The sequence below is a fragment of the Thamnophis sirtalis genome, unplaced genomic scaffold (assembly GCF_051295495.1).
Source record: "Thamnophis sirtalis isolate CommonGarterSnake01/CBP01778 unplaced genomic scaffold, rThaSir2_p1.2 scaffold_11, whole genome shotgun sequence".
NCBI classification, from domain to species: domain Eukaryota; kingdom Metazoa; phylum Chordata; class Lepidosauria; order Squamata; family Natricidae; genus Thamnophis; species Thamnophis sirtalis.
Genome location: NW_028261391.1, coordinates 46,617,661 through 46,642,048, shown reverse-complemented (window position 1 = coordinate 46,642,048; position 24,388 = coordinate 46,617,661). Strand labels below are relative to the sequence as shown.

The window sequence follows — 24,388 nt, the reverse complement described above, 5'->3', positions numbered from 1 at the left end:
TTGACAAACCCATGTTGGCTTTTGGCTATTACTTTGTTTGCTTCTAGATGTTTGCTAATTCGTTGCTTGATTATCTTTTCCAGAATCTTTCCTGGTATTGAGGTCAGGCTGATAGGTCGGTAGTTTCCTGGATCTGTTTTTTTCCCCTTTTTTGAAGATGGGAACCATATCAGCTCTTTTCCAGTCCTCTGGCAGTTCACAAGCACCTCCAATTGCTTAGTTGGCTTATCTGTGGTAGGGGAAGGTAGGGTGGAGTGAAGTAGGATTGAAGTGGAGTGGGGAGAGAAGGAAAAGGAAGCTAAATCTTAAAGCTAAGATTGTTTTCCATTAGTGCTTAGTTTTCAGAGTAAATATTTTCTCCTGTATCCCTGTTGGATCAAAAATGATAGAAGCACAAATAAAAGAAAATGTTTTTTTTGTTTTTCCAGATCTTTAATTTTTGTGTTTTGTGTTTTATTTTCTGTTTTTATTTTCCAGATATTTCTGAAATGTTTCTATTAGTAACTATTATACTCTAAATTGTTACTTCAGGACTAAGGGGACAGTCTTTTTGGACCTGAGAGCTTTCCTTATATTTCCAAGTTGCCGTTGAAAGGCACAATCCCTCAAAATGACAGGACAGTATTAAGAGATGGCCTCATAAATTAAGTAGTATGATCCCCCCCCCACCAAATTTCATTATTCTTTCTCTCTCTCCCTCCTTCCCACACATGCACACAAATACACAATTTGAAGAGGAGATGGGAGCAGCATATGTGACCTGGGTCTTTGGACTGTGTTTTTTTGCTTTACAGTGTTTTATTTTAAAATAGTAGTTGATTATTCCATGCTGTTATCAGTCATGATAAAAGAATATTATTCAGTAGTTTGTTATAAAGCATGTTAAGTCAGTAGATCAAGATAAAATAATAAATCTGCCACAACATAAGATTTGGATATATTGAGACTGGTATAGTCATTTGGCACTCTGCATCACAGCTAGGTCACTTTCAATCCACATATACTGAGTGTAGCTCCTCAGGCCAAGTAGCTAATGCTGATTAGTTAATGCTTAATGCTAATTGAGGCCAAGCATCTAATTCATAGAGAGGACATTAGTGCTTTTGCTCAAAATCAGCATGATGATGCTAAATCCCTGGAGTAAGAAATAGGGAATCATTCCATTTCCAATTATATTTTGTTATTGATTCAACTGCCATTAATTTTAAAAACAATTTTGATATTCGGTTTGGGCAAGAGAGAGGAATAAAGGAGCAGGTCCAACTCAAGGATCCTCCTGGGTTCTTGGTTCCTGCTGGATAAGTGGGTGGAGTCTTACTTAGGACAGGAGGCTTACCTCCTGCAAGATGCTATACATGCCCCCCCCCCTTTAAAAAGAATCCTGAATCCATGCTGGGTGCAAAATGCTCATGGGTACTTGCCACTAAGTTAAGGTGACCAGACATCCCGCTTTTGGCGGGACAGTCACAATATTTCACAAATTGTCCCGTGTCCCACGACATTTTTAAAAAGTCCCGATTTTTTAAAAATACCGTTTCCATTTAGTGGCGGTCTGGATTTTTGCAATCTAATTCTGACTGGTCTAATTGACACTGGGGAGAAGCACGATTGTGGGTCTAATCATAACTTTGTTGCTGTGCGCGCTGGGGAGGCTGGAACAGCTGCTGCCGTTGGCCAGCAGGTCCATCGAAATCTGGAACTCTGGGACTTCCGGTGGGCGGGGCTGACAGGGAGTTGTTATTTTTAACAGCTCTTGAATCTTGGCGTCGTTAAACTGTTTAAACAGCAATCCATCAAGCTGTTTAGCAATTTGTTTATCCTCTCTTCGGGCCTAGAAGAAAGATGTGAGAAGCTAGGCATTGGAAGCCCTCTAACTAACCCTCTCAGCCTAAACTCTGGGAGGAAGCGGGGGCACCGGCAGCATAGCAGCTCCGCGCCAGGGATCATTCTGCCTTTTGTTGCAGAACGAAGGTCTTCGCTCATCCTCAGCACAAATAACAAGCTTGCACTCAATCCAGACAAGACCGAGTGGCTATTGATGTTGCCTCCCAAGGATAGTCCAGATATTCCATCCCTTAGCCTGGGGGGTGAAATCTTACACCCCTCAGAGAGGGTCTGCAACTTGGGTGTCTCCCTGGATTTGCAGCTGACGTTAGAACACCATCTGTCGGCTGTGACCAGGGGGGCTTTTGCCCAGGTTTGCCTGGTGCACCAGTTGCAGCCCTACCTGGACCGGGAGGCACTTCGAATGGTCACTCATGCCCTCGTCACCTCTAGGCTCGGTTACTGTAATGCGCTTTACATGGGGCTGCCCCTGAAAAGTGTTCGAAGACTACAGTTGGTCCAGAACGCAGCTGTGCGAGCGATATCGGGTGTACCTAGATACACCCATATTATACCTATCCTCCGTGAGCTGCACTGGCTTCCGATCAGTCTCCGCACACGCTTCAAGGTGCTGGTCATCACCTTTAAAGCCCTACATGGCCTAGGACCTGCCACACACCTCCCAACGGCCGATAAGAACTCACAGGCTGGGCCTTCTCCGGGTACCGTCGACCAGACAATGCCGGCTGGCGGCTCCTCAGAGGAGGGCCTTCTCTGTAGCTGCTCCGACCCTGTGGAATGACCTACCCATAGAGATCCGGACCCTCCCCACTCTCTCAGCCTTCCGACAAGCCACTAAAACCTGGCTATTCCAACAGGCCTGGGGCTGTTGACTTCATGAATGAGGTCCAGCCCCACGCAGATTGAGTGTATGTTGTGTTGTTTTTTAAACTGTTTCTTTTTAAATAGTTTCTTTCTATTTTTAACACCTTATTTTAACTTTTCTGTAAGCCACCCAGAGTCCTACGGGATTGGGCAGCATTTAAATTTATTAAAAGTTAAAGTTAAAATGATTTACTGCGGACTTCAAGCCGAGCTGAACCAATATTAGTGAACTTCTAATTGTATGTATAAACCCTTAGCTCCATTTGTAAAGAATTCCTTCTGATAATTACTTGCTGAAAGCTCTACAAAAATGGCGCTGAGCTGTGTAGGAGCTGTGTAGGAGCTGTGTAGGAGGCGCGAGACTCTGATAGCACTCTTGCGAAGCCTAGAAGTGATTTATTACCAAGAAGTGATTTATTATCAAACTAAACAGCAATTGCTGTATAATTGGACTGCCTGGACTTTTTAATGGACTAAAGAAGATTAAACCTGAGATGGCTTCTAAGCAAAAATTTCCCCCTCCTCCCCCCCCCCCCCGCATCGAAAAGTGCCGGGAGCTCCCCAGTGCCCTCTACTAAATTACAGTCATTACTTCCTTCTACTTCTGCAGGAGACCCCTTGACAAGGGAAATTCTGCAGAAAGAATTAATTGATGCGTTAAAAAATCATGCTGATACGATGGAAGCAAAAATTAAGGAAGAGATAGCTGCTTCTAACAAACAGATGTCTGAAGAACTTATGACATGTAATCAAACGATTAGAGGGGACTTTCTGATGGCTCTGAATTCTCTATCTGGCTATACACTCGGACTTGAAGAAAAGTTAGAAGACCTTAGCGACTCTAATACGAATCTGGTAATGAAGATGGATGTGGTCCAGAAAATGCAGTGATGCAGAAAATGAAATCATAATGTTACAGTATAGACAAATGGAATTTGCTTTAAGGATAAGGAGCCTCCCCGAAAAAACACAAGAGAACCTGAGACAGATTCTCTCTGAAGCCTTCGACCTGATGGTGGGAAGGTCAGGAGGGAATTTCGACTGGCAAATCGAAAAGGTTTACCGCGTTAACTCCTGGCTGGCAAGACAAAAGCAATTACCAAGAGATATAGTGGTGTATTTTGCCACTAGAGATATGAGGAACACGATATTACAGGAGTCCTACAAAAATAAGCTTCAAATTGGGGGTCAGGAGGTGACTGTCTTGATGGAGATACCACCTAAAATGCTGAAATCTAGGAAAGACTATGCCTTTTTAGTTGAAGAGCTAAAAAATCACCAGATACAGTTTAGATGGGACGCGCCAGCCGGCATTGCATTTAGCTACCTTGGAAAAAGACATCACCTCAATTCAGTATGGAAGGCCCAAGATTTCTACAGCAACATATTGAAGGCTGGACACCCCCCTCCCTCTAGATCTAGAGAAAGAGAACAAGAAGGACATGATGGAAAGCAAACCACTCAAGCATTAACAAGGGGGGTGGATCAACTTGTTCTCTCAGAGGTACAAGAAGCTAAGGAACAAAGACAAGCCCGCATGGTTACTAGACGAATGGAACAGGAATTTAAAAAGCAACAAGTACAAGCCACCATTCAGGAGTCTACAGGCGGTACTTCAGAAGCAGTGGAAGGAGCCAGGCCAAAGGTTAAATTCCAAGATGTTCAGATGGCTCTTAAAAAGCTTCAGGGGGCTAAAGATGGCAACTAAGTTTCTAACTTGGAATGTCAATGGTTTAAATTCCCCTCAGAAAAGGAAGAAAATAAACCACTATCTTAAACAATTTAAGAATGATATAATTTGTTTGCAAGAAACTCATATTAGATCAACTGATCAAAAATACTTGATTAATACAAGACTTGGATAACACTTTATAGCTTCTGCCACAGAGAAGAAAAATGGTATAGTTATATACTTAAGGAAGGATTTGAAAGCTGAATTAATTGAAGCAGACCCTCATGGAAGATATATTGCAATAGATTTGGTTTTAGAAGGGAAAAAGACTCTACTATTGGGAATATATGCGCCCAATCAACAACAATAAATTTTACAAAATGCTTCACGCTAAGTTAGTACATTGGGACTATAGATCCTGTATATTACTGGGTGACTGGAATGGTGTCATGGATACCAAGAAAGACAAGAAGACTCTCCACCAAAATACCCAAAAGCGAGCGAAATTACCTAAGTCCTTTTTTGATATGATAGATGATTTTGAATTGAGAGATATCTGGCGAGAAAGGAATGCAGAAGAATATGACTTCACCTTTTTCTCTGATAGACATCAATCCTTTTCTAGCATCGACTTTATATTAATAACCAATGATTTGTTTTCTAGGGTAAATAGGACGAAGATATGCTCCAGAGCCTTATCAGACCATAATCCAGTCTGGATGGAGTTGGGGGTGGGGATGCGAGCAAGAAGGTCTTGGAGACTGAATGAAAACTTATTTAGATATGAGAAAAACATTAATGAATGTAAAAAGTTGTTAAAATAATATGTTGTTTTTAATATGAACAAGGGTACATTTATGGAAATGGTATGGGATGCAAGTAAAGCGTACATGAGAGGAGTTCTGATAAATATGAATAGACTACATAGACGCAAACAGGGGGAAAAGAGAATTGAATTTGAGAATGAAATTAGGAAGAGAGAGCAGGAGCTAATCTTAAATCCAGGAGACAAAAATATTAAACAACCACATTATTAAAAGAGCAATTTAACATGTTAATGTCAGATCAGGTGGCTACCAATTTGCTATATGCAAAACACAACGTTTTCTGTAGTGCAAACAAATCTGGTAGATGTTAGCATATTTGATTAGGAAAAAACAGAAGTCTCGTAACATCGAAATTACATTTTAAAGGAAAGGAAGTGTATCAACAGGAGGAGATTCAAAAGGTTTTTTATGAATTTTTTATAGGATTGTATACGAACGATAAAATTCAAAGCTTAGATATAGATAGATACTTGGATAAAGAAAAAATATTCATGGTTAAAGACAAGCAGAGGGAAAGATTGAATCAACCAATAACCTTGGGGAAAATCCTACGGGTAATTAAACAGCTAAAAGCAGGAAAAGCACCGGGTACAGATGGCTTGACAGCCATTTTTAAATACTGTTTCCATTTAGTGGCGGTCTGGATTTTTGCAATCTAACTCTGACTGTTCTAATTGACGCTGGGGAGAAGCACGATGAGGGTCTAATCATAACTTCATTGCTGTGCGCGCTGGGGAGGCTGTAATAGCCGCTGCCGTTGGCCAGCAGGTCATTGAGCTCTTCCATCGAAATCTGGAACTATGACATGGCTCGTTCACCCCGCTGATATGGGCAGGGCCGGCTCCACCCTCCTTTCCCCGGGTCCTGCCTGATAGGAGGGGCCGCGATCAGCTGATGCACGGCACTGTTCCCTCTAAGATGTGCAGCTGCGCAGTGATTTCTGTCACAGGCTCCGGAAGCTCCGACGCTGCGGCTGAGGTGAAGCCGCCAAAGCTCCCGCTGGCGCCCCCGCCCATGGCAGCGGTGCCTCCCCCCCCACTCGGAGCACCTCAACTGGGCTCCGCGTTACCCCTGCCGCTGCCTCCACTTCCGCCATACTTTTGAGAAGCCATGAGGCCGTGGGAGCCAGTAGGAAGGCTGCAGAGGGGGCGGGAGCAGGAAAAAAAGGCCTCATGGCTTCTCAAAAGCATGTCGGAAGTGGAGGTGGTGGCAGGGGTAATGCGGAGCCCAACTGAGGTGCTCCGAGCAGAGGGGGAGGCACCGCCAAGCAGATGACGTCGCCACAACATGAGGAGGAGGAATTCTTGGTGTGTAAAGGTAATCGGGGTTGTTAAAGCAAAAGTTCAAACGTTTTGTCTGATGCTTCTCTTATACCAGTGAAATGACATTTCTCACTAAATGAAAGAGACCCTTGTTCCACATTGTTTTCAAACAATGTCAAGGTCATCTATATTATAGAAACTCCACCCATTTTTTATCTTAATCAACAGGCCGTGTTCAGGTTTGGCAACCTATTGGCAACCTGTTCTTGTTTTTAGAAGAGCCATTGCCAAATTATGAGGTGTTATATGTAAACGAGCTATACAAAGTTCAGATGTTTACATTTTTCACTTAGATAACCTAAATTTCTGAATATGTACAGTAGAATGAACAGAAACTAATCCCATAGCCAGTGTTCACATGACCCATTAGGCTGGACTAGGTTGATAGGTAATTTTATGTGTCATAGCTGTTCAACATGAATTTTAGCTGCAGTGGAAGTTATTTGCTTTCAGGAGAATTTGCTGCCTAAAAATGTATTTGTTTCTTATATTTATTATCTTTCTTTCCTCCAAGAGCTGCCAATTACCTCTTCCTACTCTTTCATTTTATCTTCATAGTTCTCCTTTGTGAAAAATAATAGCTGTGTTCACACAGTATTCCATTAGTTTGCTTAATTATGGTTTCTTCAATAAACTGCAATTAGCTGAGTTCAGACAATCATGGTTTATAAGTAGACTGTTTCAACATGCATAGAGTATGTTTTTCAGTATTGAATTCATTTTTTCCTTTGCAAAGTAAGAGGCAATACTCAAAGTTTAATCTATTTTTACAAATTGGTGACTGCAAAGCATATCCTCAAGGAATAATTTCCCATCGTTCCTGCAAAACAGGCACACACAGACAAACATAAGGTTCTCAACTTAACACCACAATTGAGCCCAATATTTCTTTGGCTAAGTGAATTTTGCCCTAATTTACAATCTTTTAGCCATCATTGTTAAACAAATAATTGTGGTTCTTAAGTGAATCATGAGGTCATTAAGCGAGTCTGGCTTCCCCATTGACTTTGCTTGTCAGAAGCTGGCTGGAAAGGGTTAGAAATGGTGATCACATGAGCCTAATACAGTGCAACTGTCTCAAATACATGCTAATTGCAAAGCACCTGAATTCTTACCATTTTATTTTGTTCACTATTGTTTGTCTCTTGGTTGCACCCCCTCCCCTTGTGATTGTAAGCCGCCCTGAGTCCCCTCAGGGAGAAGGGCGGCCTATAAATCTCAATAAAATGTGAAATGTGAAATGTGAAATTCTGATCATGTGATTATGGGGATGCTGCAGTGGCCATATGAAATACAATCATATGTCATTTTTTTCCAGTCCTGTTTTCAAAGTATTCCTTTGAAATATCACCAAATGAATGGTTGTAAGTCAAGAATTACTTGTGTATGTATATATGTGTGTGTGTGTGTGCGTGCACGCGCGTATATATAATTTTTATTAAGAATTTTGATTATAATACAATTTAAATGTAAAGAAAGAAAAGAATAAAAAGTAGAAAATGCACTAAAATGTAATAATGAAAGAGAAAAGAAATAAAGATGTCATTTCTAACTTTCATTGCAAGAATTATAAACACATTTAGTGATTCTTCACACCTCTCTAAGGTTACAAATATACATCCCATATTCAAGCTCTTATCTACAAACAAATCCATAAAACATAATCTTTTCAGTGTTAATGTCACCGGAAAGTCCTTAAAGAGTTGCCAAAAATAGCTTTGGGCTGCCCCTCAAATCCCCCCCTTTACTCCTCGCCCTGTAGAATTCAACCCCCTGAGTTTTGCCTTTGAGGGGCATCTAAATTAAGATGACCAGACATCCCGCTTTTGAACAATTTGTCCCGCGTCCCGTGTCGTTTTAAAAAAGTCCCGATTTTTAAAAAAAAATTTAATCAAGAACCACCACCACCACCCCGTCAATGGTGTCCCTCTTTACCAATGTTAAAATCTGGTCACCTTACACTACGTGCATATCAAACTTGTTCTGCAAATTCTGGGCTGGCTCTCTATTTTTTTTTCCTGGTTGCAATTTAAAATGCAGTTTTTAATCAATAAAGCTCTTTACAGGTTGCCTACTTGTAGGACTGTGTCTCCTCACTAGAGTCAGACCAAACCTTGGGAGCATTCGGGGTTGCCCCCCTAGAATATCTTCCCATTAGAGATTCTCTTTCCATAGTTACCTGACTTCTGGGAAAAGCAAAAATAAGTTTTTCAAGAGGGCTTTTGGAGTCTGATCTGCTACATTATCCTGGAAAATTTAAGTCATTGCAATTTATTTGTTTCTGATATTATACTTTTGTTATTGTGAACTACTAAGTGTCTTTTTTGTGACTGTGGCAGGATATACATTTGATAAATAAATATGTGGAAAAACTGGAGGTGAAAGTATTTACCTCTTGTGAAAAATGTTAATGGAAGCAGGAAAAATGTATTTATTGACCAGTAAAAATTACACTAGATTCACCTATTATGGTAAAACAAAATATGCAACCATTTCATAGCCAAGAACCTTTGTGTGGCATCCTTGGGTATCTAGTTTGATGAAAAGAAGGATTGGGGGTGATATGATAGTAATGTTCCAATATCTCAGGGGCTGTCACAAAGGAGAGGGAGTAAAGCTATTCTCCAAAGCACCTGAAGTAGAACAAGAAGCAATGGGTGGAAACTAAGCAAGGAGAGAAGCAACCTAGAACTAAGGAGAAATTTCATGACAGTTAGAACAATTAATCAGTGGAACAGCTTGCCTCCAGAAGTTGTGAATGCCCCAACACTGGAAGTCTTTAAGAAGATGTTGTCTGAAGTGGTGTAGGGTTTCCTGCCTAAGCAGGGGGTTGGAGTAGAAGACCTCCCAGGTCCCCCTGTTATTCTATTCTGTTCTGTTCTAATTATATTCTGATCGTATATAACATGATTTCTCTGTTGTGTCACATTGACTGGTTTTCTCAACCTAACCTACTGCATAAGGTTGATATTGGGGGAAAATAGTAGGAAGAAGGAGCATTTTGTATGTTTGCCACATTGAATTGGTAGGATAAAAATCCAACAAATAAACATTTGAAGCAATATTTATTATTTGTTGATTTCTCATCTTGATATACCGCCAGAATCCAAACTGTTGAAGGTCATTTACTTGGGTAAAGTTGTATCCACACTTTTTGGGGAGGAGCTCATGCAGGCCAGGGACCTCAAGTACTGCTGCGCTAAACCACAGTTATATGCACTAAGCAAACTGCCACCAACAACACATGTTCTGCAGAGAGAGACGTAATCTCAGTTCTGGGAAATGCTGATCTTTGTAGCCTACCAGAAAGATAGTGAGCTACCCACATTGATTATGTTTAACTGGAAGTATGGGTATTGTAAAAGGGTAGTGAGTATGTGGAAGAATGGGAGTCTTTGTTCCAGAAGGCACCTTGCTGCTTTTTGGGAGAAGGAGCATACAATTGATTAGAAAGAATCCCTTCCTGTCTTCCATCTTGCTCCCAGAACATGAAGTGCTGTATTTGCTTCCACAGTGGGATAATGTAGCTCCAAGGCAGAGTTCTGTGTCTTAAGAATGATTTGTGTCTTCTGTTCATTTTCTGCAGGATACCAACAAATTCGTGTTACCCTCTCATTTTGAGGAAGGGAAGGAAAAATGCCCTTATGATCCTTCTCATGGCTATACAGGCCTCATTGTGGGTATGTAGTTCCATTCTCTCCAACCCTTTCCCATGCTGCAACTTGAATTCAGAATGGGCAGAGTGAGAAATTCCTCTGTGAAATGTCTGTGGAGCGTTTGCATGGAGCTTCAAAGGAATGCATCATCAGTGATCATGGCTTGAGGCTCTTATGGATCTCTGTCCCCTGCACTTAGTTTTGTGATGCCAAGCATGAACAGAATAATAACATTGGAAGGAATTTTGGAAGTCTTCTAGTCCAACCTCTGCTCAAGCAGGAGGTCTTATACCCTTCCGGACAAATGGCTGTCCAGTCTCTTCTTGAAAACGTCCACTGATGTGATTTGATGCAGCTGCAGTCTCTTTTGGTATCAGAAAACAAAGCCCAGCCATCCCTGCAGTGCCCACCTCAGGCAGGGAGTTATGCAAACATCTCCCCCCTTTGGCGAGGTGATTGAATCCCCTTTTTAAAGTGTGTTCCCAGTTTTGCCATTTGTGCTACCTTTCTTCTTGGGGAGGAGGGGGATTGGTTGTCATTCCTCTGTTTTTAAATGTTCTTAATCATTTGTAAACCAATCAAACATGCTTGGAAGGAGGCAATGTACAATATAGATATATTTTCTTGCTTGGTTTATTTATTTATAGAAATGTCATGGGTGAGAAAAGCTTGGGTTGTTTCTTGAAAAATCTTTCTGTGTCTAGCCATGTTAAAATGGCCATGTCCTTGGCACATCCCAGTGGAAGAAATAGAGGAAAATTTATTTTAAAAGTTTATAAATATAAACTTTAATGAATAAATCTAAGTCCTTATTGCTTTTGCTCCATTTGTTTCCCAGATGGCAGTTTATATACAGCCACACGCTATGAATTCCGCAGCCTACCAGACATCCGACGCAACCGGCACCAGCGGCTCCTGAGAACTGAGGAATCCCCCTTGCATTGGCTGAATGGTAGGTCCTACAGCCGTAGCTCAGGTCTTTCATCCCTCACCCTCCTAGATAGTAAAAACGATCTTGCATTTACGTGGGTTGGAATCGTAGCTTACATCCATTCCCCAGAAAATGACAGCCACTTGAGCTTTTCTTCTGAAAAGAAAATTCAAGTATGAACAGAGAGATCCTGCCTCACTTCCTTGAAAGACTCAAGGCTCATGACTGTTGACTTGCCCTGTGAAAGGAGCAGCAGCAGCAGCAGCCTTAGACACATTCCTTTGAAAGACCGTGCTAACCTTTCTCCTCCTCTTGCAGATGCAGAATTTGTGGCTTCTGTGTTGGTCAGGGAGAGCACAAGGAGCTCTGTGGGAGATGATGACAAAATCTACTATTTCTTCACTGAACGTGCTGGGGAGGAGAGCACATCAATATTTGAGAAGACCCAGGTGCCCAGAGTAGCTCGAGTAGCGCGAGTGTGTAAGGTAAAATAAATGGTCTGTTGTGAATATACACTTGCACTAATGATGGGATTTGGAGGGTTGGTTCAGGCTACTATGCAAATGAAATAGAGGCTTTGGATGCCTCTGGTCATCCCCATAATTTGTTCAAAAACATTAAGCTGAGGAAATGATGTGTTCAACCTGGCTCTCTTCTTTTGTTCCAGAATGATCTGGGTGGCAAGAAGATTCTCCAGAGAAAATGGACATCTTTCATGAAAGCAAGGCTGGTCTGCTACATCCCTTACTATGAAGTACTGAAAGATGTTGCCAGCCTGGATGTTGGCAACTGGACGAGCACTGTCTTCTATGCAACATTCATCTTATCAGCCCAATGGTGAGCCTAGCATTTTTATACTGTTGAATTCTGTATGGTTTTGGGACCTGATAATTTTTAAGGTTGGGGAAAATTTGGAATGTTGAGAACATGGAAGATGCAGAACAATGAACTTATTGTTATGGTTCATGGCATTTTATCTGAAGAGAATCTCCTAAAACCAACTTTACAGTTCTTAATTGGCAAGGGCCTTGTAATCTGTTTTATATGTAATTTCTCTGCATATCTGCACAAACTCCTTGTCTTCCTTTCTTCTCTCCCCCCTCAGTCTCATTTCAGTTTTAACCCTACACCCCTGCAGCCACTCCATATATCTGTTGAAAGGATCACTTGTTCACAGAAGCTTAAGCCTTTTAATAAATGATGTTAGTTTGAAAAGTTGCCTCCAGACTTCTGGTTTTTAATCAGTGTAGTTTTATGCTGAAAAAAAATATGCTTTGCTCTGCACCATGTCAGTTTTTGACATATTTATTTTTAATTAAAACATTCTGTCTTAAAGTCAGTGGAAGAGGAAAGCTGGTAGACACCAAAGGAGGTGTGTGAAGGCACAGGAGTGCTCACATGTGCTATATTGATTACCTCTGAGAATTGTACAAGAAAGAGGTGTTGGAATGTATCATAAATGACACTTTGAATGATGTGATCCATCAGCTTTACCAAAAGGCAAGCAGAATGCTTAGGAATGTTTAGGAAACAGGACAGAAACTAGACAGGAAATGCCATGGGACTCTTGAGTATTGGGTCAGTTTTAATCTACCGGTTTAATCTACCTGTTGTGCTGGAGAACTTGCATCCTTTACCATACAGCAAATAATGTAGAGTCCTCAAGCAAGAGAAGTTGATCATATATATCTGAATGTTCTAGGAAATATTTTCACAAACTGGTATAAATTAATTCAGTCTAAGTTCCAAGCCAACAGATACAGACTCAATCCACTTTTGAAAGAATTCTAGAGTGTATGCTGTAGATTTCTACTCTTCACAAACTCATTAAACCACTGAGAAAATCATCTGATGTTGATAGGGAAAAATTGGCAATTGAATTCCTAATCTTTTCAGGAGCTCTTGAGCTAATTCTTCTTGCCATCAGATTATTCTTGAACCTTTTTTTTTTCTTAAACACTGATGCAGCAGGATCCTTCTTCTTGTAGGCTAGGCATTTTATATTGGCCACGACAGGCAGATTCTTTAACTATACACAATCCTCATTCCATGAACATCTGTGAGTGGATAGAGGAACACAAAAGACTTCTTGGTTGTGATTACCAGTACAGTTATCTGTCCTTATAAATGTTTTGGTTTGTATTTGGTATAACAACCAGCCAGAATTGCTGTGGGCGTTTTATGAAAGAAACTCTTCTGGGTGACTAGCTGTGGTATAGACTACTACTAGCTGTGTATGCAAAAGGAAAAAGTGATTAGAAGGAAAATCACACTAATATTTTGGCAAGATCCCTTTGGTGCAACTGGGGACAAAGACTGCAATTTACCATATGGACTGTAACTACAACCACAGCTGCATGTTTCTTTTACTTCTTATTTTTGAACTAAGCCAAGGCCAGCTTTTTGCATGTTTCTCTTAATGATACTGTGAATTTTACAAGTTCTCCTCAGTTAATTAGCACCTTTGTGCTTTTGTAATATTTGTCAGCTTTGAAGTCTGCATTTTTAGCAAATGCCACCCAGGAAGCTACATCCCCATTGTGAACGGACTGCATATCAAACGTATTTATTAATAATCAGCCCATGCCATTGATCTCAAAGAAGTGTTCGGACTGTGCAAGATGTTTTTTGTGTAATCCTTTCAAATGTATAAGACTTCCTTTTATCTTCAAAAATAAAACATATCAATGTCGTGCATCTTCAGTTGCTTTTTCCTCCATGGATCAGTATAGTTGAATTATGGAATTTGTTGTTAGGTATCAGAATGGCCCAAGGAATTTAGATTTTTTTTAAAGACTAGACAATTTGGAAAGGTGGGGGGGGGGCTACCAGCGGCAATTAATTTTAGTGATTGCTTGCTACTTCCATAATTGTGTGATACCAATAGCTGGGTGAAATGAGTCCTTAGCCTGATACTTCTGTGTTAAGATTCCAAGGTTTCACCATCCTCTGCTACTGCACCTTCCCTGTTCCCCTGTCTTTTGTGAGAGTTAGGCCTTAAGGAAGACTAATGGGCTGTATTCAACCCAGGAGATTCATTGCCACTTCTCTGTGTGTTCCATTCTTTTGACCCAGGAAGTGGCAGCAAAGAATTGATAAACACAAATCTGAAGAAACGGTGGCTTTGTTCTTCAGAGCATGATAAGGAATGTTGAGATTTCAGATTCTTTATAATATCCTAGATTATGACAGAAAGTCATCAGAGTCAGTTATTAAGTTATTACATGAAAGAGACTGAGCCAGTTCCAAAGAATGGTATACTTAAAGAATTTGGTGTATAGCCTTATGTTCTAAAACCAGACATTCATAAGATCAAGGTAGCATACCAAGACCAATGGCAATGTTCAGAGACCTTATGATGAAGTACTTCCTGGCAGGTTAGCAACAATGATGGGATGCAGCATAAAGAATCTGATAATGTTGCTATGAGTTATAAGATGTTAAAATAGCAACATTGTAGCTGGGTATGATCAAAGCAACAACTAATGATAGATTAAACATGCTCTGTGGTTTGTAAACCACTATTTATAGTTCAGCATGTTGTATGAAAGTCCATTGGGTTATTTACACTGTGATTTGGCCTATTGTGAAAAGGCAACCTATATCAAAAACACTGTGGGAGTTTTAGTGGCCTCAAAAGTGTAGTAACAAAATCTTGTTGGTATTTTAAGACCCTGGCAGTTGCCTGATTGTGTTTGGTGCTATTGATAAATTTTCAGATTACTGACATCCTCTGCCAGACAAGTTTCTTCACAACCCCAGTGAATCTTTGTATCTTGCTGCCATGCTGATGACAATTTTTTGGAAACCGAACAAATATAAAAATGAAGACCAGCTGTGTGACTGCAAAAAAGTTGCATGTCAGTCCTAAGGAAATGTAATCCTTCACAGAAATTAAAATTTACCTTCTCCTGGTTTGTGATAGATGTTTAGAGCCTTGAGATTTAGGTTTTCCCACCATTTTCCTATATTTTCCAGGAGGAGCATAGAAGTGTCTGCTGTTTGCCGATACAACATCTCAGAGGTGCGAGCGGCTTTTGAAGGGGCATACATGGAATACCAAGACTCCTCCCGCAAGTGGTCCCAATATACTGGGGATATACCAGAGCCACGGCCAGGATCAGTGAGTTACATTCATCTGTATCTCATCTTCATTTTTATTCAGATGAACTATACAGGGGTTACACGTACTCCCTTGTCATAAGAGATCCAAAGATCCAGGGTGAAATACGGTAGATATGGGAACTCCCTGTGATATTTTACAGAGGAGTTAACCCTTTAAAAAAAAAACAACTATAAGTAAATGATCAAAAGAGGTAGCATATGGGGAAATTACATGGGAATACATTTAAATCTTTGCTGCGGTTTGAAGCAGAGGTGGGTTCCTACCGGTTCGGACCAGTTCGGCTGAATAGGTAGTAACTTGGCTTGCCACGCTGCCAATCCAGTTCTCTTGGCTGCGCCATAGGCAGTGCCATATTGTGTGTAAGCAATTTTTTAGTACTGTGCATGCGTGCATAGCGCGCATCAAGCACATGCAAATAGTGCGCATTAAGCATGCGCAAAGCACATCCCCGAGCGAACCAGCAGTAGCAGCAGCTGGAACCCACCCCTGGTTTGAAAGTGTGCAAGTCCATCAAAAGGTTTTAATTTGTACGCTTTAGCTTTTTATGTAACCTTTTGAAAACTTAATTCCTCTGGTTGGCTTGGATTATGCTGCTAACATTTCTAATTGATAATGATTAGAACTGGACTAAAACATAAGTGGAAGGAACCAAGTTAAAGAAAGGAACATTAAACTTTGGATCTGGTGGGGCCAATTATAGCAATTTCCTCTCTGCAGTGCATTACCAATCGGGCTCGCAAAAGAGGCTACAACTCATCCCAGGATCTGCCCAATGGGGTACTGGATTTTATCAAGCTTCATCCACTGATGTATGATGAGGTGAAACCTACAGACAGAGCCCCTCTGCTAATAAAGAAAAATGTGGTCTACACCCAGGTTGCAGTAGACAGAGTCCAAGCCCTGGATGGGCATATGTATGACATCCTCTTTTTGGGAACAGGTAATTGCAGTTAAATTCATCATGTATGTATGTTTGTGTGTACTCTAACAACTCAAGAGACTTTCAGTTGTTAGCCCCTTTCTTAACTATATGAAAGGAAGGCTAATCATAATTTGATTTTTTCTTATAAATTTTCCAAACCTCTATATTCTTTATAACACAGACCTTCCCTAAAACTAAACTATCTCAGTGTCATTCAGTTATGGTTGACATGCAAGTGCTGTATATTTCCTTATATCACTTTATAGTCTACCTCCCTCTGTGTTGCTTCTGGAGGGAGTGCATGCACCCTTTCACTGCAAACAAAGAATTCACCTTTTTTTTTAAACTTCCCCTGCTCAGATAATCTTTCCCTATGTTTTAAACTTAATGGTTCTCATTTAAAAACAGACAACAGATTTAACCCATTTAAAAGAGGAATGGGAATTTTGTTCTAGAAAGCGGTAGGTGACATCATGGACACAGAGTTCTGGATAGTATTTACAATGCTCTTAATTCAGAAATATAATTCTCAGCAACAAGAATGGGTGGACCAGGCAAATCTTTGATTTGTAATGGTTGCTATAAATGACCACTTGAAATCTGATTTCCTCCAGAAGTCTTCAATGCTTAGAATTTCAGCACCAAGATATTATGATGATGCAGATTTAGGAATTCCACCCTGCAACACAGATTAGATCTACATTATTAAAGTGTACATTTGCTCCATTTCAATATGGAATTGGATGATACCTCATTTCCTGATCAGAATTAGGATGAAAGCACATCCTACAAGAGGGGCTACATAATGAGATCGTAAAGTTAATTCTTCTTGTTGCTCCTTTAAATAATTATCTACCTCTGAATAGGTAATGGATGGATTCACAAGGCTGTCGTCATTGGCTTGAAGGTCCATATCACAGAGGAGATGCAGGCCTTCAAGAACCCCCAACCTGTAGAGAACATCGTCATTTCCAAGCAACAGGTATGAACAGTTGTAGACCTGCTCCCAATACCATTAAATACAGCTCTTTAAATTACACTTCTCCTAGTGAAAAGACATGCACTACAAAAATAATAAACTAATTTGAATAGTTGCATCCAAATTTAAGAATCAAATCAAGACAATCTGAATTTATCACCAACTTTTGCCTAGTGTCTCTTTAGCTGGTTTCCATGTCCACAACACGCTGGAAGATAAAATAACTGATATTTTACTTTTTCATTTTTGAATGATTTTCTAACTTGTTTCATTTTATTTCACTTTTAATTTATTTTTAAAAGTGATTTTAGCTTGCTTTTCATTATTAAATGAATTCCACTAATTAGACCCTAGAGCAAAATGTACTGAATTTTAAAACGGATGAATATTTTAGATTTTAAAAGTTTATTTTCATCTTAACTGAATTCCTTCCAGCAGTAATCCACTCATGGTAACCTTGAACTTTCTTTATTTCCCTTGTGTAATTCAGGTGTGAAAAAAACCCAGTTTTGTTGTTATCATTATACAACTGAGAAATAAAAACCAATCACCCGGCATCCAGATTTATTTTCTGTCTGTCACTACCATTAAAACATCATAATGTAGCTTTAAACAAAGGTAGGCTGTCCTCAAGCCTTGCCTTCCATAAAATAAAGAAATAAAAGTACAACTACAGTAGTGGAAGCATGGTGTGGATGAAGGTTTTATTAGTGGTGGTACCACTCCTAGGTAAAAAAAAAATTGCCTTGAAGCTATTTATTTGCCCTTTTTGTTAGCTATTTAGTCCACCCTATCTAGCAACTACCACTTATCGAAGGACTAATAATATGGTTTGAAGCTTGCTATTCTAGTTTCTTTGTGAGGATATTTGCTTCTCACTTTCCATGATTTCTTTCCAAGGTCCCAAATGTCCCCTAAATCTTTCAAGTCTGGCTGGTTTTTTTTACTTGACATTTTTCATTAGATGCTTTCATAACTGTTGGAAAGGAGGTCAACACAGGGGGATTAGTTAGGAAGTCAATACATTAGCATTTCTCCTATTGGGTTTCTCTGTTTCTGTCAGGCAAAAAAGTGCTGACTCTGTTTCAGCTTTATCCCAAGTTTATTCTAGATCAGGGGAGGGAAACTATGGCCCTTTTATGACTTCTGGGCTTCAACTCCCAGAATTCCTGAGCCAGCCATAAAAGGGCCATGATTTCCCACCCCTGCTTTAAATGCTACAATTGATTTATGGCCAAATGTGAGAAGCTGCAGGGGGAAATAATGTTTAATCTGTATAAAAAGCCTTCTTCATTCTGGTTCTCTCCATGAACTGGATTACTCTTCACCTTCATTCAGCATGGGTATGAAGAGTTGGCATACAACACATCTGGAGGATATGGGATAGGCTGTGTTAAAATTTAAGCTATTAGTTTTGTAATACTAATATATATTAATAACATATCTGGGCTGCAAAAATCCAAGAGATGGCAGCAAAGAAATAGAATTTTCTCTATGCGATCATCTAGTGTTCATTTGAGTTTTTCAGCCCAAGTATGATATACTCAGGGTGCACTCTTACTATGGTCTTTGTTTCAACAGAATATTTTTAAGTTTAATTGAACCTGTTCAGGTGTCTTTTGCTCATATCACTTTGAGAAACAATAATTAACTAGCAATCCTTTTACTTACTAGAAGAAAAATGCAAGTAGGATGCAAAGAGAAGACTGCCCCCCCTTTCCATTAAAGAGAAAATGTCTGTTCCCGGATGTTTTGATATGAAAGTTGCTATTGGAGACTCACTTCTTCATACTAGGATAGGGAGTTGATAGAATAATACTCTTGATCCATGTTGAGTAAATAATAAATAAATGTGAAATAAATGGCTGCATGGATAATGCCAGCATTGTGTTCTGTTTCATTGCTTCCATCTGCTGGAAAACTCTGATGCTGCAGCCAAGACAACAAAGAGTATCTTTTTTGGGGGGGGATCATAATCCTCCTTAACAGAAACACCAAATATTATTCTGAGAGAGAAATATTCTGTTGGTGAAACAGAAGGATAAAGTAGTAGAGAAATCCGAGGCAGAACCGTTTTACCAACTATTGATAGATAATGTTCATGACATTTTTTCATATAGCACACCTACACAAGAATGACCTTGATTTATTTCATTAACTCATATTGCATGGGTTCATATGACCCAATATCCATAGAGGATGACTTTGTATCACATACTAAGACAAAAAGTGCTTGCCTAGTTTGTGCCCTATGTGTAATATGAACAGTCATTGGTTTTGCTTCCACGTGTTTAACTAGATTTATGGATGTTTGTTATGGAAACAACAAAGAAGGGTCAGTTGGCTAATTCAACTAAGGGAAGGGAGGTAAATATACCACCAAACCAACCAAAACTTTCATAAACTAATTCCACCCAGCTGTACCATGGGAATATAAAAAAAGTTAGTTGCCCGGTTTTACTTCCCTGGTTCTCCAGAGACATGATCTGAAGAGGAAAGAGTGGATGAAAAAGCAAGCCTCTCCATTATAGTGCCACTGCCAAGGCCTGATAGTATATAATAATATATCTCAGACAGTGATAAATTGCAGCAACCCAATTATACCTAGTGCCTTCTGCATGACTGATGGGAAGGACATGTTAGATAGTAAAGCAATGCTAGAATTATCCAAATGCAAGGACTGATAAAAAAAACCTGATGATTTTCTGGCAAGTATTTTTTATTCACCAAATGGATATTTTTAGTTCAAATAGCATCACTATTTCCAAAAGCACCAGTAAGAAAGATCTTGTCAGTGACTAACTGGACTCTTTGTATTGTGGAAACAGGGTCACACTTTGTTGGGTTTTTTTTTTGCTGTTTCCTCTTACCATCACCTAATAATGGCTATCTATCTCCATTCCTTTATCTACCTATATGGGAAGAAGAAGTGGCCAGGACATTAGAGGTGCTTCCAGATTGTAGTTCTGCTACAGGGACAAAAAATGGTTGGGCAGTTGTTGATTTCCATTCACATGCTTAATCTGGTTATTGAACTAGTTCATTAAAAAACTTAAAAAAGTGTTACCTTAACCAAGTTGGTGAAAAAAGCAGCTGCTGGTTCTTTAATTGAACTAATTAAACATTTGAAAATGTTTTGTGGAAATAAAAACAGGCTGGGGCACTGGGAGAAAAAGAGTCAGTTGTGTTATCCTAACCCCTTGTACATTTTTGTGAATGAGTCTGGCATGACAGAAGCTCCATCAGGAAGCCCTCTCTGTGCTATCCTTGTGAGTGTCAGCAGAGGTTTCAGTGGTAAAGCGGCCTTGGGATGCCGCACCTTAGGCTGCCATTCATCTTTGATTTGGCAAAATCAATACCCTGCCTTAGGGAAGGGATGGGAAAACCATGACAGATACATTCATCAAGAATAGTATGTGGAATCGGTGCTAAGCATCTTTCTTTTGCAGAGGAACTTATATGTTGGGGCCCAGAGTGGCGTCTTGCAGTTACCACTCTCTACTTGTTCACAATACATCTCCTGCTTCAGTTGCATCCTGGCCCGGGATCCATATTGTGCCTGGGATGGCAAGAGCTGCCGAGAAGTAGCTGATGTTCTGGACAGGTAGGAAAATAATGATTGTGAAGAAAAAAATGTGGGTTCAGGCTTCCTGTCTCTAACTGAGATCAGGGTTTTTTTCAGGATCTGCTGCAGCTTCTGTAGACATCCTATTTATTAGATCAGTAGAGTCACATTAGGTCTGAAGTATGCCTTCTCTGTGCATTTCATTCAAAAGAGGGCATCCAGTAGGATTCTCTTGCTTTGGTGTTAAAATTTGGCTCATATTGAGAGTCAGTTGTAGCAACAACAATAAAGGACATAGTTGGTCATACAATCAGTCTGGATTTGACATTTTTATCCACCTATTAAGCTTTCCAAGGTCCTGAAATAGGTAGATGTTGTTTGATGGTGTATTAATTAAATTTATAGGCTGCCCATCTCCCAGTGACCTGAGTAATTTAAATGAACAATACAAAATACTGCAAAAACTGCACAAGACAAAAGAACAGTGATGGCAAAGAAAACAAACCCAGAGGGGAACAGAAAGGAGCATTAGTTGTCTTCTCCAAAGATCTGGGCAAAAGGCCAGGCCTTGAAGCCGCTTTGAAATACCAATAGGATGGGAGTTGGGGTGTGTGGGGTGTGTGTGTGTGTGTGTGTGTGTGTGTGTGTGTGTGTGTGTGTGTGTGTGTATGAGAGAGAGGGAGGGAGACGGAGAGGGAGAGAGGGAGAGGGAGAGAGGGAGAGGGAGAGAGAGATATCTCATTCTAGAGGGCAGGTGTTACTACAGAAAAGATACTCTTCCCGACAATGTCTCTGATAAGAGGCATTGTTTAATCAGTGGAACCTAGAGCATACCAACCCAATCTCAGCTATAGAGTATTTCTATTATTATATACAAGCATATTAAAAGCTTCCCAAAATTAACAGCTCAAAAATGCAAGGCAGCTACTCATTAAACATAATTAAACAGACTATATAAATTAACTTAATTTCTTTAAATAAATCTTATCTATTTCTTTATTAAAATATTGTGAGTTTAGGTTCAGTTTAGGTCTCCCCAGATAAGGAAGAGCACTTTATTTTATGCTGTTGTTATATGCTGTCTGAGAATTTAGGTCTCTGTAGAGTGATTGCACATTACACTGTGAGATGAAATAAGAAATGTTGGTAAGAACTGCAGTTTCTCTCATTATGCATATTGAAATGCTGAGCAAACGAGTATTTATATAAGTATGTATTAAAGAATCTGCATACATACCAAAGAAATTTAATGTGAAGTTTGCTGAATTTGCAGAGATTAAGAATCTTTTAGCTGCTGTGTTTCCTAACTGATCAGAGTCCTGCTTATTTTCACCAGATCTCTGCTGATTCAGGATGTGCTGCATGGCAACATGGGCTGCTGGAATGATTCTGTGCAGGGTAAGTTTGTCTGTCCCTTCCCTCCTTGGTCCCATCTCTTTCTTAGTAGTTGAATGAATGATTATGCAGAAGAGATCGACTGCTTCCTAATTCTTTTGGACAGAAAGAGTAGCAGATTCCTTTTCTTCTCCTTTTGCAGACTTAGTGTTCCTAGATAACCAAATATAACCAGTATAAATGTTTGTGCAATAATAAAATAAATACAAAAGCCCAATTATTCATGAACAAACTTGTAGCCTCATATTCAGGCAACCTATATATAATTCTTAGCTTTATGAGTTTCTTCTGCTTTCAAAAATAATGTCCTGGATCCTGCAAGCAAGTTCAGTGATGGGTTAGGAGAAAATAGAAATGCCAAGTAGCTTAGACTCATGGGCATAGAAGGAACAGCCAATGGAAAGAGATTTGGGATAAAGCAGTTGTGATAATTTCTGCCCTGAGCTTAAATATCTGGATTTCTGCAAATTCTGTTCCCAGATGTTTTTTCTTTCCTAAAAAGGCAAGGCACTTGGTTAATTTGTTTTTAAACCGTATTTTCAGAGTTTCGACATTCTCATTCTTACCTGAGCACTTGAAATCTTACCTCCTTCAGTTTGAGTGTCCCAAACCCCTCTTCCCCACTATTAAAGTGACACTGGGTGCTGACACTGGATGTAATAACAACAGAAATTGGGTAGTGAGGAACCTTTTGTCTGTTATTGTGTTTCTTACAGCTGTGCTGGTGCAGAAGAACCGGACAGTGCTGCATGGTGGTGATGTGCTCTTGCCTTGTGAACAGACATCCAACTTGGCACGAGCGACTTGGATGGTGAATGGCACCAAAGTGCTTGCTGAGGATGGGCAAGGACACTTCCGATTAGGCGTAGATGGATTGTTGGTGACAGACACACAACTTGAATACAGTGGGGAATACCAGTGCTATGCTGAGGAGAATGGCCTGCAGACCTTGGTAGCCACCTATGCTCTAACTGTGCTGCCCAAAGAACTGGGGCCACAGCTGCCCAGCACTCCAACCCTCCCATCTTGGCATTTGGCCAGAGAAGATGCTGAGAACATGAACTTTATCTACTTTGTGATCATCACAGTGCTGAGTGGAGTATGCTTTGTGCTCATTGTTGTGCTTTTCTATGTCTGCTGCTTGCAGAGGCGTAGAGGCAAGTATCAGCTGGGGGGTCCCCAACCATCAAGTGTAGAACTGCAGACTGTGTCTTCAAATTGCCTGAGCAAAGGAAGGCAGGATGAAGAGGAACTGAGCACCTATCCAGATGGCTGCCTTCAGATCATCCCCGGAGAAGCCTCTACCTTGCCACTGTCCCCCAAAATGACACCTCTGGCCCTTCCCCCTCCCCCTCCCCCTCTCCCTGCTGAGTTCACCAATGGCATTTCAACATTACCCAACATGCTGCGCAAAATGAATGGCAACAGCTACATGCTCCTGCGACAGAACGAGGAGCCATGTACTTCGCCACTGTACAACTCTTTCACCGAGGAGCTGAGCAAAATTCTGGAGAAGCGGAAACACACCCAGTTGGTAGAAAAACTGGATGAGAGCTCTGTGTAAGTGGGGGAGAGAGTCCATGCGCTGAACTATTCTCTCTTGCCACTGCACAATTCCGCCTTCTCAGGTCAAAAGAACCAGTGTTAGGACTCAGCAACTACCTCCGGAGTGAGCCTCCGGAGCCACCACAGACTCCGCACTCATTTCTTTTATCTTACTGTTGTCTTTTTTGTTGTTGCTGCTGCTGATTGTTTTGTTTTTCAATTGCTGTTAACAAAGAAATCTGTTTAAATGGGAATTATATTTATATAAAAGGCTGATCAATAAACGGGGGCCACAGAGATGTGTTGGGTTTGTCTGGTTGTCTCCTACTTCCTTCCATCATGAGGCATCTTTGAATCCTGCCCGCCAGCGGTCTTAAGTAAGAAACGAAGGCTTAACTATGATTTTAAGAAGTTGGTACCTAAACTTTGATAAAACCCTCTAAACCACAATTTACAGTCCAATTGCCTTTATGTATTCCTTTTTTTAATATGAAAATTGCATTTAATTTGTTTTTAAGGTGAATTGCGATCATGAATGGTGATAGATGAACCCTGCTTAAATGTGATTTACCCTGAATAACTTTAGGCATTCTTGTTGTTCTCTATCTTACACACACAGTTTATATTCATAGTTGTTGAACAGTCAGCACAGTGAATGGATAGGTCGTCTCTGATCTTCCTCTGAGTAGAGTACCCAACAAGGCCAGGAGAGAGGTACTGACTGTGGTAATTCAGCTAC

The 24,388-nt window shown here is 40.3% G+C and overlaps 1 protein-coding gene across 5 annotated transcripts in view; it reads left to right on the top strand.

The window, feature by feature from the left end:
- SEMA4G (semaphorin 4G) overlaps positions 1 to 23,948 on the top strand; it is a 129,168-nt gene extending 105,220 nt beyond the window's left edge. For all 5 annotated transcript variants that reach the window (XM_087725752.1, XM_087725747.1, XM_087725750.1 and 2 more), the window contains 10 exons: positions 10,117 to 10,210; positions 11,025 to 11,138; positions 11,436 to 11,602; positions 11,785 to 11,954; positions 15,096 to 15,240; positions 15,961 to 16,183; positions 17,032 to 17,147; positions 20,594 to 20,748; positions 22,046 to 22,107; positions 22,821 to 23,948. In XM_087725752.1, coding sequence (XP_087581878.1) covers positions 10,117 to 10,210; positions 11,025 to 11,138; positions 11,436 to 11,602; positions 11,785 to 11,954; positions 15,096 to 15,240; positions 15,961 to 16,183; positions 17,032 to 17,147; positions 20,594 to 20,748; positions 22,046 to 22,107; positions 22,821 to 23,668 — 2,094 coding nt within the window. In that variant the 3' untranslated portion in view covers positions 23,669 to 23,948. The remainder of the gene's footprint in view (positions 1 to 10,116; positions 10,211 to 11,024; positions 11,139 to 11,435; positions 11,603 to 11,784; positions 11,955 to 15,095; positions 15,241 to 15,960; positions 16,184 to 17,031; positions 17,148 to 20,593; positions 20,749 to 22,045; positions 22,108 to 22,820) is intronic.
- Positions 23,949 to 24,388: the final 440 nt, after the last annotated feature.